The 13325-nt window shown below is 46.9% G+C and overlaps 1 protein-coding gene across 1 annotated transcript in view; it reads right to left on the reverse strand.

The window, feature by feature from the left end:
* The window catches only part of TRIM66 (tripartite motif containing 66), a 45320-nt gene that overhangs the window by 27269 nt on the left and 4726 nt on the right, over positions 1-13325 (reverse strand). The window contains exons 2-3 of the mRNA XM_036325287.1: positions 2613-2716; positions 907-1054 (exon numbers count right to left, since the gene is read on the reverse strand). Coding sequence (XP_036181180.1) covers positions 907-1054; positions 2613-2716 — 252 coding nt within the window. The remainder of the gene's footprint in view (positions 1-906; positions 1055-2612; positions 2717-13325) is intronic.

A 13325-nucleotide genomic window follows, 5' to 3' on the forward strand; every position in this document is an offset into this window, starting at 1 on the left:
ATAACACACTATCAAGCCCCAGGCATCCACTACCTGCCAGAGGCTAAGGAAAGTGTTTGTTACTACTCCGGTACATGGATCACCTGCAGGATAATGACTCCTCTAAAATTCAACTTAAAACTCTTCATTAAACCAGGATTTGGTGTGATGGGGCTGAAACCAGCTAACCAGCCTCACCATGGTCAAGGCCAGATCACATGGATCATTAAATCTGATTCCTGTGGCCCTAGCCGATTCGGCTCAGTGGCTAGAGCGTCGGCCTGTGGACCGAAGAGTCCCACATTCGATTCCAGTCAAGGGCACATGTCCGGGTTGCGGGCTCAATTCCCAGTTGGGGGCGTGCAGGAGGCAGCCAATCAGTGATTCTCTCTCATCATTGATGTTTCTATCACTCTCTTCCTCTCTGAAATCAATAAAAAAAAAAAAAATTTTTTTTTTTTAAAAATCTGATTCCTATGGATATGACAACAGTAAAATTCCTCCCATGGTCTAAAGGCCTTGGGAAAAGACTTTCAAAAAGATTGCCATTGAAAACAAAGGGTATTAGACAAATGGACAAGCCCTGGTACAAGCTGTTTAATTAAGTAACTAGAAGTGAGACATGACTGCTGTAAATAGAGGTGAAAGTAAGGAACTCATCTAGTTTCCATGATAATTCAAAACTATTCCTCCCTGCTCAGGAAGACATCTCACCCACACTCACCCACTCCCACCCCCACCAGGGTGAGCCTAGAGTGACTTATACTATGACTGTGATTCTGGAGGAGACCACCCCTACCGCCACCATCACCACCACCACCACCACCACCATCGGGGAAACAACGTCAGAGAGCTATTCTCCCAGGATTTTAAGGTTCAGCACCGCTTAAGGGCATGTGAGCTGGTGGGTCAAGTCAGCAGTGATACCTGGAGATCCCTTCTGGGCCGGGGGGAAAAGTGGACCGCCAGGGGCAGGGCCATGCTGGTGCTCTTCCGTGCAGGAGCTGCAGAGCCAGCGGTTGCAGTAAGTACAGAGAATGTGTGCCGCCCTCTTCTCCTTGCACTCGGAGCAGTTCTGGAAGCAGAAAGTTCTGGAGTTATTTGGGCCTGCCTCTCTGAGCAGTAAAGGCTCTAGGGCCTGGGGTCCTGCAGAGCTGTTCCTCCACTAGTTTGGAGAGCAGTCAATCTGGAGAGCTGCCTGGGAGTGACATGTGGGGGCCTGTGAAGAAAAGCAACCTTTGTGACTAAAAGAAGAGTATCCTCAGGGCCTATTAGCACAAGTACTGTGCTGAAGATGAGGGTACCCAAATGAATAAGGCTCATATAGCCTGACGGGTGGCAGAATTCAGAGTAACGCTGTGATAAGGATGCACATCGTGCTAAGGAAGCAAGGGGAAGTTTCCAGGGGCTCCATCTAGGAGAGGCCAGGAAAGTTCTCAGAAAGAGGTGGCATTTGAGTTGAATATGGAACAACAAGTAGAAGTTTATCGGGCAAACACGAGAGGAAAATGAGAAAGCACAAGCAATAAGTCAATGTGCCTGCAGAGAGGAGGAAGCTGCTGATGTGGGGTACACAGAAGGATGATTGTATACAGCCAGGAAAGACCAAGCACAGATCAACTCCCAGAGTTATGTTTCCACAGCTGAGGCTTGCTGGGCCCAAGAGTACCCAGTCCTCTCCTAATCCAAATGTCCATTCATTTGGTCAGCAAATACCTTGCAGGGCTGATGTACTAGTAAAGCATGTGGAGAAGAGATTTTGGAAAAAAATTTAGCATGTCTATTTCTGAATAATATAGGCCACTGAACTGAGGTAGGTTCTAACAGCTTTTTCCTCATACTGACATCTGAAACACCCATAGCAGGGAGAAGAAGAGAAGAAATACTACAAGTTTTACTAATTAAACTATGAACTAATTAAGGGTAGAGAACATAGGTCTCTGTCTGCCTAGCACCCAGCACAGGGCCTACCACATGCAAGATATTCAATAAAAATTAGATACAGGAGGAAGTAAGTAAATTGACAAAAGAATAAAACGTAGTGTCAGGGATACCCTCATGGAGAAAGGAACAAAAGGAGAAGCAGTCAGTAAGTAATGTGAACTTTCAAAAACTCAGGTTACAGGTATCAGTTGTTAAATACAAGGAAGACTGATGAACCCATTTAACCCAGTCTGCTGCATGAGTTTCAACTCAGGGGTAGAAAAGTGAAAATTAAAGCTCCATACGAACATTTTTCAGTAAGAACTGTAAGAATGAGGGAAAAAACTCCCATTTTGCTTTCCCCAACTCAACATTTTCATTTTTTTCTGGATAGATGCATAGAAGGAAGGGAGGGAGGGAGGGAAGGAGGGAGGGAAGGAGGGAGGGAAGGAGGGAGGGAGAGAGGGAGGGAGGGAGGGAGGGAGGGAGGGAGGGAGGGAGGGAGGGAGGGAGGGAGGAAGGAAGGAAGGAAGGAAGGAAGGAAGGAAGGAAGGAAGGAAGGAAGGAAGGAAGGAAGGAAGGAAGATGGATGGATGAGGCAAATTGATAGCAGGGTAAGAAGTTGGATGGAGTGATAAGTAGACAGACTTATAGAAAGAGGTCCCACAGATTTCTGGAAAGGATCAGCTGCTTCTTTGGTCCTGACTTACCCTGGCCATCTTGAATTGCCCAGCAGAGAAGCACTGCAGAAAAAAATGTTCAGTTACATCCCTGGTAGGGTACACTCGCTTACACCCAGGACAGGAGATGAGCTCTGGGAGGGGGGAAAAAGATAGCAGAGTCAGGGCAACATGGCAGATTATACATAAGGCCTTGGCATGAGGCTTTCTAATATATAACAACCAAGGTATGTGCCAATACCACTTGTGCCAAAATTAACTATGTTTGACACCATAGCCTGCACTTTCCACCTAGGTACTCTGAACATGACCGTCCCCTTAGGTGCCTGCCCTACACACCTCTTTACAGCCCTATGTTTGCTGGTCCTACCTTCCTTCCCCCTCCCACAAGCCATTCTACGACAGTTCCAACCCTACTCTGGTTGATAATTGGGTGCCTTCTGCTGCTCCCATTCCTCTTTCCACAGTCCTAGGAGCCCAGCAAATCTCCAGGGAACCAGTTTAGACTAGGGCACAACTCCAGCCATTAAGGTTACTGGGTAGCAGAATTACTTTAAAGATCTCAAAGCGGGGGCTTCCAAAAGGCCCTAACCAGAGAAAGACAAGGTCTTCCTGCCTGTTCATCAAGGAGGTACTTTTCTCTTGTTACAGCCAAGACCAAGCGGTCTGCCCTTAGGGCTTAGAGTGCTTCTATAGGGCCTTCTCCAGCTAGTGATGTTGGGTGCATCACATATATGTGTGTTTCACCTGTGAACATGCACATCTTGTCCTAACCCCCTCTTCCCAGAGAAATGCAACCATCTTCAACACATTCCTCAGCATAATGGGCTCCTGAACTATATAAGCGGAATCAGACTGTCCCCCTCCCCCACCGCCAGAGACTATGGTGCTCTTCAGGCCCACCTCCAGAGCAATCAGCTCACCAGGTGCCAGGAAATGAGCCTCCTGAGCAGGACTGGGTACCTGTGTCCAAGGATGAAAATGACATGGGAAGGGACTGCCTGTGGCAGTGAGTGCTGCTATACCACAGTCTAGATTTTCAGTAAGACAAATGTAAGCCCGAACACCAGGTATACCATCCAGTGACCTTGGTTGGCAACTCATTTAAACTCACTTAACTCCTCTGTGCCCCAGTTTCTTCATATGTAAAATAGAAAGGGAAAACAAGAGTTGCTATGGGAATTAAATTAGGTAATACTGGAGAAAGCACATGACCATCCATGAATGTTGACTTTGCATTCAAAAGATTTCTCATATCCCTTTCATGGCAATGACCTCAATTAGCAACTCTCCCAGATGGTGAAAATCAAACAGTCTGAGAGGTAGACTTAAAAAATGTCCACAAATTCTTCCCCTCTGTGTGCCCATGCCCTTCAAATAAGCCACTTCAAAACTTCATGGTTAAAACTACTAAACCATTAAGGTTGAGTCTGTTCTCCAGCCTTTGAAGCTAGGCTGACCTCATGATTTGCTTTGACCAACAGAACGTAGCAAAAGTGACAATGAACATGTTCCAAGCCTAAACCTCAGGTGCCTTTGTATGGTTCTGCTCTTGCTCTCAGGAACTCTAAGACTCTCACATGAACCTCAGGTAAATTGCTAGAAGATCAGAGGCCGTGTGGCGAGAGGTCTCAGTTGCTTCAGGTGTCCCACCTGAGCCATCATAAGCCAGTTAGCTCCAACTGACACCCAGCTGAACCCAGACACAGGAATGAGCACAGCTGAGATAAGCCCAGCCCAGCTCAACCCAGCCAAGAATTCCAGCCCAAATGCCAACCTGTATAATCATAAATTAAAATTTAGTTATTTTAACCATGAAGTATTCCACAAAATCATGAAAAATAATAGTTTAATACTCTTCCTCCACCCCTCCTAGCCACCCTCCCTCAAATGTTTAAAACCTCCCCCAGCCTTCACAGAGCCATGAACAGAACTGAGTCTGGAATCTCCTAGTCTCTTGCCCATCAAGAACAGTGGCCAGAGGTGGAGAAGGATGCTCTCCACAGGTGGTCTTATCCAGGGGAATCAGGTGACCGTTCCTCCCTTCTAATCTCTGGGGAGACCCTACTCATCTATCCCTAGATCAGAAATGCTGCTCTAATCGTTGAAAATTTCCACAAGGCTTCCAACTCCATGGTACCAGAGGCCCACACATTAGTCATACTAACACAGCCTCATTAGCATCATGAAAAAAGAGAAATAACTGAATAGATCAGAGAAGCCCTTATTACATATCCTCTGCCTCCCTTGGCCTTCAAGGCCCAAATCCTCAACTTGGTTCTCAGGCCCTTTCCAAGTTGGCCTCTCTCTCGTGACATCTCTAGCTTCATCTGCCACACACCCTATGTCCCTGCCATGCCCCAATATCTCTGCTATCTCCCGAATACACCAAACCTTTGCATAACTGCTTATAAAAGTGCTGTTCCCTCTCCCTGAAATACTTTTTCTTGCTCCCCTTCTTTTCAGATAAACTCCTATTCATCCTTTCAAACCTGTTCCAAATGCTCTACCTTTGAGAAACAGGGTTGATTTCCCTCAGGATACGTTAATTATTCCCTCCTCTGAGTCCCCACAGCACCCTGAACGTTCTTCTAGTATAACACATATCACGTAGCATTCTATCTGTTCACATGTCTGCATTAAAAAATAATCCACAATTGGTACTAAAAAAAGACTGCATGCTTTTTAGCAAATTGTGACAATTGCGTTTCTATTGCGTTTGAGGACTCCACGTGTAGTCCTTGCACTCACAGCCACTGAAAGTAGTAAGAAGCCATCTGCAAGTTTTCAGGGTGACAGAAAAAAAGCCAGTCCGGAGGACAAAGGAATCAGGTCTGATCCAGGGCAGAGCTGTGGTGCTTGGGAAAGGCTGTGAATTGGGAGATGTGGGTTCCAGGCCCAGGGCTGGCACTATCTGTGTAACCTTACATAAGTGACCCCCTTTCTCTGAACTGTACTTTCTACATCCTTAAAACGAGGGAAATGGGAATATTAGGGAAGCATGGATTATCCAACCCTCTTCCTCTGCCTACTGCAGCCAGGCTTCAGAAATATTCCCCTGGGCCAGATGGGAAGACACAGAGAGCCAAACAGCAACCTGGCTATCAAGTCAGCAAGGCAGGAGACAAGCTGTGGGCTCAGCCCATCTAAAGAGGGGCTGCTGCAGCAGACTGCACGGATGGGAGACTGTGGGCCCAGGGTGAACTCGGAGACACATTATCTGTCACAACACTTTGTCCAGAAATTCTTATCTTCCCTCAGAAGGTCCTAACCCCATCAAGCTGTGTCAACCTTGAGCTTTTTTTTTTTTTTTTAAGAGAATTCCCCATTTTTTCAATGAAGATACAAAAACAAAATCTGTTAAGACAATTGGAATACATGAACTCTTAATTATCTAAAATTATCAAACATCTATAATATTTAACATTAATTTGGTTATTAATACATATGTAAGTCACATGTTACATAAAACATTATTTAGATATATTGCTTTTTTTCTACTTGAATTATTCAAGCAACAGCCTTGAGTGTCTATGTTGTACATGGGAACATCAATTCTGAGAAATGGTCCAAAGGTCACGCAACCATCCCGGGAGGAGGTGGGGCGTCTGCTTCCAGAGTAAAGAAGGCATTGGCCCCAGAGGTCCTCCTGGGGACCTAGCAGCCTGGTAGAATGGCTCTGAAACCCAAGGATGTTCAGTGACACTGTTGTAAAAGTGAGCACTTCTGGTCCCTAGGATGTGTGGAACAAATTATTCTTTCCCACTACTCCCCGTGCCAGGTACTTTACATGTATTATCTCATTTAATCATCAATCCACATCTAAGAGGTAGCCATTGTCCCCATTTCATAGTTGGAGAGACTGAGGCTCCAAGAAATTGTCACCCATCAAAGATCACGCAAAGCAAGGGCAGAACTACCATTGAAACCCAAGTCTGTCTATCTCTAAAACCCAGCCCTTTTCACTATGCTAGGCTCCTCTCTAATTCAAGTGTGAATAAAAAAGGTAGCCCAGCCGAAACCGGTTTGGCTCAGTGGATAGAGCGTCAGCCTGCGGACTGAAAGGTCCCAGGTTCGATTCCGGTCAAGGGCATGTACCTGGGTTGCGGGCATATCCCCAGTGGGAGATGTGCAGGAGGCAGCTGATCGATGTTTCTCTCTCCTCGATGTTTCTAACTCTCTATCTCTCTCCCTTCCTCTCTGTAAAAAATCAATAAAATATATTTAAAAAAAAAAAAAAAAAAGGTAGCCCTAGCTGGTTTTGCTCAGTGGATAGAGCATCAGCCTGAGGACTGGAGGGTCCCGGGTTCAATTCTAGTCAAAGGCACATGCCCGGGTTGTGGGCTCGACCCCCACTAGGGGGCGTGCAGGAGGCAGCCAATCAATGATTCTCTCTCATTATTGATGTTTCTCTCTCCCTCTCCCTTCCTCTCTGAAATCAATAAAAAAAATAAAAATTTTTATTATTTTTTTAAATATATTTTATTGTTGTTGTTTTTTTACAGAGAGGAAGGGAGAGGTACAGAGAGTTAGAAACATCGATGAGAGAGAAACATCGATCAGCTGCCTCCTGCACACCCCCCATTAGGGATATGCCCGCAACCAAGGTACATGCCCTTGACCGGAATCGAACCTGGGACCCTTCAGTCCGCAGGCTGACGCTCTATCCACTGAGCCAAACCGGCCAGGGCAAAAAAATAAAAAATAAATTTTTAAAAAGGTAATTTTATTTTAATCAAGTAAATACTTCATAAGTAAAATATTCCATAATAATGATCCAACTCTAATGATGACATGGAAACAGCTCTGGACCTGGGAATCCAGGAGAAACTGAAATCCAGCCCCAGCTAAGTTTTAAGAAATGTGATCTTTGAAAAAAAAGGCAAGTGAAGCAGAGTTTTTCTGCCTGGAGAAAATAAATCTGGGGCAGTTTCATTCTACGGACCAGTGGTTCTCACACTGTTACATGTCTGAATCATATGAGGCATCTTTAAACATCCTTTTGTCCAGTCCACATCCCATAGCAATTAAATCAGAGTTTCAAGTGATAGGATCCAGGCATTAGTATTTTTTAAAATTCCCCGGGTGACTGCAATATACAACCAAGTTTGAGCCCGATAGCTCTGTCCTCTGTACCTGGCAGCTGAGAAAAGCAGGCTCACCCAGTTTTAAAGAGGCTCCAAAATGTTAGAGATTCTGAATGCAGCTGGGATGTATTTGCCTTTTGACAGAGAAGAGCAGAGGCCAGATGCTCAGCACACAGAAGGATTCCCTGATACCTAGGTACCCTGAGGGTGGGCAGAGAGTTGGCAGACATTTTGCCTCCACTAAAGAACCGATGAGCGGGCTTAGGGTACAGCCTGGGGTCTGGCACTACAAGACTGCTACAGGGTCCCAGAGAGTGTGCTGAGCCCAGGACGTAGTGAGGCAGCCAGGGAGGGTAGTCCACACTTCAGACATGAACAGCAGAGCCCAGGCAACCTGGGCACCAGGGGGTTGGGGTGGAGAGAAATGCCAGCATTGGGTCAGCTGAGCCCACCAAGTAGGGACACATACACCCCAGATACATAAGCCTGAGCTCAGTGCTAAGCAACCAACCTTCAGAGGGTGAAGAAGCCCTTCATTCTACAGCTCCTGTCCAGGGTTCCATGAAACTTTGCAGCTGAGGCGCAAGCTCTGACTCCAACAGAGTGGCATCCTCTGAAGCAGCCTGGTGGTCCTTTCCCAGGTCTCACATGCACACCCAAAGCTGGACAGACCTAGTTTTCACTGCTCATCTAGCCAATTCTCTTGCCATAGAGAAGGTGACACGGAGGCCCAGAGAGAGGGAGGAACTTAGCTAAACCCCACAAAGCCCTTGTAAAACACAGGTGGTATCTTGGACCACTGAGCAGTCCCTGATTACCTCCAGAGCTACAAATAAGACAGTCTACCTCCCTATGCCTCTCTCAGCCACTATACAAGGAGAAAAATCAGTCTGTTGTATCCTCTGGGGGGCTGGCCATCCTCACTAACCATTCCTGTCCCCCCACACAAGAGCAGCTCCAGAGTACTGGGACATCAGCTAAGGCCCCCATCACACAAGTCCCTGAAGCCTTCCTCTAGCCCAAAGCTCAGAGCAGCACTACCTTTGAGAAATACATTGCACCCACTCCCCAGATGCCCAGTCCCTGCTAGAAAGACAGATTTTGATCCTAAGTGATTGCTGCCCCTGCCCCTGGCTGCCAGCAGGCTTACCTGTGGCCCTTGCTGCCCTGTGATTAGAGCAACACCTGGGAGAGAAGTCAGAAGAGCGACAGGTGAGCCCACCACAGGTCCCAGAGGACGGTGCTTACCAAGAGCCCAGGAACACCCACCCTGCATGCTGCAGCCAGCTGGGCTGCAGGGCCTAAGCCTCGGGGAGCCGGGCACTGGGTAGGGTACGGGGAGCAGCCTGGATCCTCTCCTCCTTTCTCTGAGGGATCCTCAGCCAGGGTTGCATTTCTCCAGCTCACCTGAGATGCTGCTGCAAGAAAGGGCTTGGATGACTCCTCCTGTTCCTGTTTATCTCGAAGGCGCTGCAGCAGTTTTCCCAAACTGAACAGCAAGAGGGAGACCTCAAAGAGGCGACTCTCTTCCTAGCTGCAGCTCCTTCCTAATCCTCTGGGTGCCTTGGAATAGAAGCTCAGAAGGAAGAAAGGAGATTTTCAACTTTCAGGAACTAGCTCTGTCGCTCTCTGCTCAGCTCAGGAGGCCATCACTCTCAGCCTTTTAGGACTCGATCCAAAAATCCTTCAGCCCTCCATGTTCCCCAAAATGACAGTGCTCATGTATGGCTGGAACCTGCCCGGATCCGGCAGCTCATTTAAATAGAGCTCATCACAACAACAGTGTTGGTGGAGAAGTGAGTAGCTGCAGGGCCCTGGGGACCCCCTGTTTATACGTAGGAAGAATGATGCAATCTGGGTATCAAAATAGCAATCCAGAATGGAATAACAAGCTCATGCAGCAGCGGTGCCTGCACAGCCAGAGCTCAAGTTGACACACTCTGTCAGCCCCACACTGCTGCAGCACGCAGATGCCAGGCACACACTCTCACCGCATCATTTTTAAAATCAGCAGGAGCCCGAGATATCCCTCTATGCCCCCAGCACTGAAGGAGGGTTGTGGGGGGGCCTTCGACAGACATTAAAATCTGTCTCCTACACACTCACCTGCTCCTGCCACTTCACCTGAAGTCCTTATCCTGTGACGTCACAGTCAGTTGCCATAGTGACCAATTGTCCGTCACAAGTGGAGGATTAGGACTTCAGATGGAGCAGACACATTTTATGATGCACAAAGGTCCTGGGGCGGGGGAGTGGGGGCGGGGGGCGGGCTGTCCCTAGGCAGCTAACACCACCCCGGAGGGAGATACAGTCATACAGGAGCAGGGAGGGGAAAAAAGCAAAAGGAAAAACAGGATCAAACTGAAGCAAAAATGTTAGAATGGGGCAAAACTTACAAGATAATTGCAAAAGTACAGAGTACAGGAAAATTTCAAAAGCACAGAGGGGGAGTGGCACAGATTGAGTTTGGAAATTAGCAAGACAGTAAGCACCTGAAAGGCTCCGAATGCCAAGCTAAGGAGCTTGGCCTTTGTCCTGAAAGCAAAGGCAGCCCAAAAAGGTTCTGGAGAGAGAAAGAGTTTGGCTTGATGATTATTTTGATGGATTGGAGACAGGGCCGGTCAGGGAGGAGGCTTGGGTAGTTGAGCATTAATGGGACCCTGAACAAGGCAGAAATGGAAAGAAAGGGACTGAAGAGTCATCTCAACGAGAACTGATAGAATATAACCAAAATGGAATGTTAGGGGGAGTGGTGGTGTGTGAAGAAAAAGAAGTCAAATGGATGGCCTGTCATGAGCAGAGGCAGGTAACAGGACGACGAAGAGGGCAGCTGCCAAATCCATTTTACCTGTGCTCTCCTTTCTCTGGCACCCATAGCCTCTTTTTTAAAAAATTTCTTTATTGATTAAGGCAGGGGTCCTCAAACTTTTTAAACAGGGGGCCAGTTCACTGTCCCTCAGACCGTTGGAGGGCCGGACTATAGTTTAAAAAAAACTATGAACAAATTCCTATGCACACTGCACATATCTTATTTTGAAGTAAAAAAACAAAATGGGAACAAATACAATATTTGTATTTGCATGTGGCCCGTGGGCCGTAGTTTGAGGACCCCTGGATTAAGGTATTCCATATGTGTCCTTATCCCCACATTACCCCCCACCCCCCCCCACTCATGCCCTCCCGCCCCTGTTGTCTGTGTCCTTTGGTTAGGCCTATATGCTTGCATATAAGTCCTTTGGTTGATCTCTCCCCCTTACCCCCACCCTCCCCTACCTTCCCTCTGAGGTTTGATGGTCTGACTGATGCTTCTCTGTCTCTGGATCTGTTTTTGTCAGTTTATGTTGTTCATTATATTCCATAAATGAGTGGTGAAATCATGTGATATCACCCATAGCCTCTTAAGATCGGGCCTCATCCTGCCTTGGTGGATCAGCGATTCACAAATCCAGAGGGTTTGTTAGAAATCCCAAAATGAACCAAATCCAAATCTCTTAGGTATAGGTGTGGAATGTATATTTTCACCAAGTTTCACAAATAATTCTTAAGCATCCAGACCAGCTCTGGTTCAAGTACCTACGTAATCTGGAACCAATGGCCTGGACAACTGGAGTAGCAAAGTAGCAAGTCTTTCTGCATCCAGTCTTGTCTCCTCCAAACACTCTTCTGAGGCAGAATGACTTTTTAAAAATATAGATTGGATTATATTCCACTGACCAAAAACCTTCAATGGTTCCCCACTGTCTCCAGAATAGCTTAAATTGGTTGATGCCCATCACAATGTGACCCTAAAGTTCCTTTCAAGTTCCCACTTTTCTCCCTCAAGCAATCCTATATTCCAGCCAAAATTAACTCCTTCCTGTTCCTCCTGATCTCTCCTCCACTTTCCCCCTCCTAACACTCCCCCTACCTGTAATTCACAGCCGTATTTTTTTTTTTTTTTTGGCTCTGCCTGGCTCCTACACAGCTATTTCCTACTTGATGTCACCCACAGGTTCAAATCCCACGCAATTTCCCCAGGCAGAGCTTAAAACAGGGGTCAGAGAACTACAGCTCACCTGTTTTTATAAATAAAGTTTTATTGAACACAGTTATGCCCATTCCTTTCCATATTGTTTATGGTGGTTTTTGTGCTGCCATGGCAAAGCTGAGTAGTTGTGACATGGTCTATATGACCTGAAAAGCCAAAAATATTTACAGTCGCGGCTGTAAATATTTTGTTAAGGGGCTAGACCAGCCGTGGGCAAACTACGGCCCGCAGGCCGGATCTGGCCCGTTTGAAATGAATAAAACTAAAAAATAAAAATAAAAAAGACCGTACCCTTTTATGTATTAGTTCACACAAACACTCCATCCATGCTTTTGTTCCGGCCCTCCGGTCCAGTTTAAGAACCCATTGTGGCCCTCGAGTCAAAAAGTTTGCCCACCCCTGCTCTAGCCCCTTAACAAAAAAGTCTGCTGACCCCTGGGCCTAAAGCAACAATCACTTAAACTTTCCTAGCCTCACACTTTGGGATTCAGTTCTGGTAATGGGGATCCTGCTTATTCTCAAGTCAACCCACATACCTCTGTGCTCTAGTTCTGATAACGGAGACACATTTGAGCTGGACCTTTAGTTTGGGGTAGGGTGTTACTAATCAGGAGAGCATTTCAGGAAGCAGGAACATCATAAACAGAGAATTCGGATGTCAAAATGTGAGGACTCTTGAGGAAAGATTGGTAAAGCTAGGTCATAAAGAGGAATGGCAGGAGATGAGGGTCTAAAATTAGTTTGGGGTCAGACTGGAAGAGTGTGGAAGGCCATGCTAAGTTTCTGTTCTCAACTGCAAGCAATTGGGATTCTTTAAATAGCCAGAAATGCAGGCCCAGAATAAAAGAGAGTGATCACCAGGGTTGAAGCTAGAGGAGCTGGAAGAATCACCCACAGAGGCAACAGGTAAAATGAGATCAGGCCAGTGGATCTGGGGACTGTGCAGCAGGGCCAGGCAACAGATCTAGCCAAGAGTCAGAATCTGGGCATGAAGGCCAGGTCACAGGCTGAGACTGGACATGAAGGGTCCACAACTTTCAGAGCCCATGCTCCTGGGGACCACCCAACTGTGAAACAAGCTTTCTGTGCCAGATCAAGAACCCATGGTGGCATGCAGGAAGTACACGTAGGATGAATCTGAGCTCCTCTCATCTGGCAGAGTGGCAGCTCTATCTCTTTTCACTTCCAAGGACTGATGCACTGACATACTCCATGCCAAGCCACTGTCCCCATTTCCACCTGGGCCTGGACAGAGACAGTGGGGGAACCAAGGGCAGTGGAGTTCTTACTGTGGGTCTGCAGTTCCTACTGGCCCTCAAGCCCAGGCAAGCCCTGGACCGGCAGGCAAGAGAGCTGTTTTTTTGTAGTTGTTGTTGTTGTTGTTGTTTTGGTTCTATAAGTGATTAATTATGTGATATTAAGCAGGATTCTAGCCCTTTCTGGACTCCTGATGCCTCATTTATGCAGTGAGGGGTTAGAGATAAGCTCCAAGGGTGTTTCCTGATTTCCATCCTCCACAGCATCAACTGTGACTGATGCCCCTTGAATGAGAGAGTTCCAGCAAACAAGGGGCTCCTCCAAATCCTGTCCTTCAATCACAGCGACCATGAGCTCCCTCCACCAGCAAAT

Source organism: Myotis myotis, unplaced genomic scaffold, assembly GCF_014108235.1.
Source record: "Myotis myotis isolate mMyoMyo1 unplaced genomic scaffold, mMyoMyo1.p scaffold_m19_p_10, whole genome shotgun sequence".
Lineage (NCBI taxonomy): Eukaryota > Metazoa > Chordata > Mammalia > Chiroptera > Vespertilionidae > Myotis > Myotis myotis.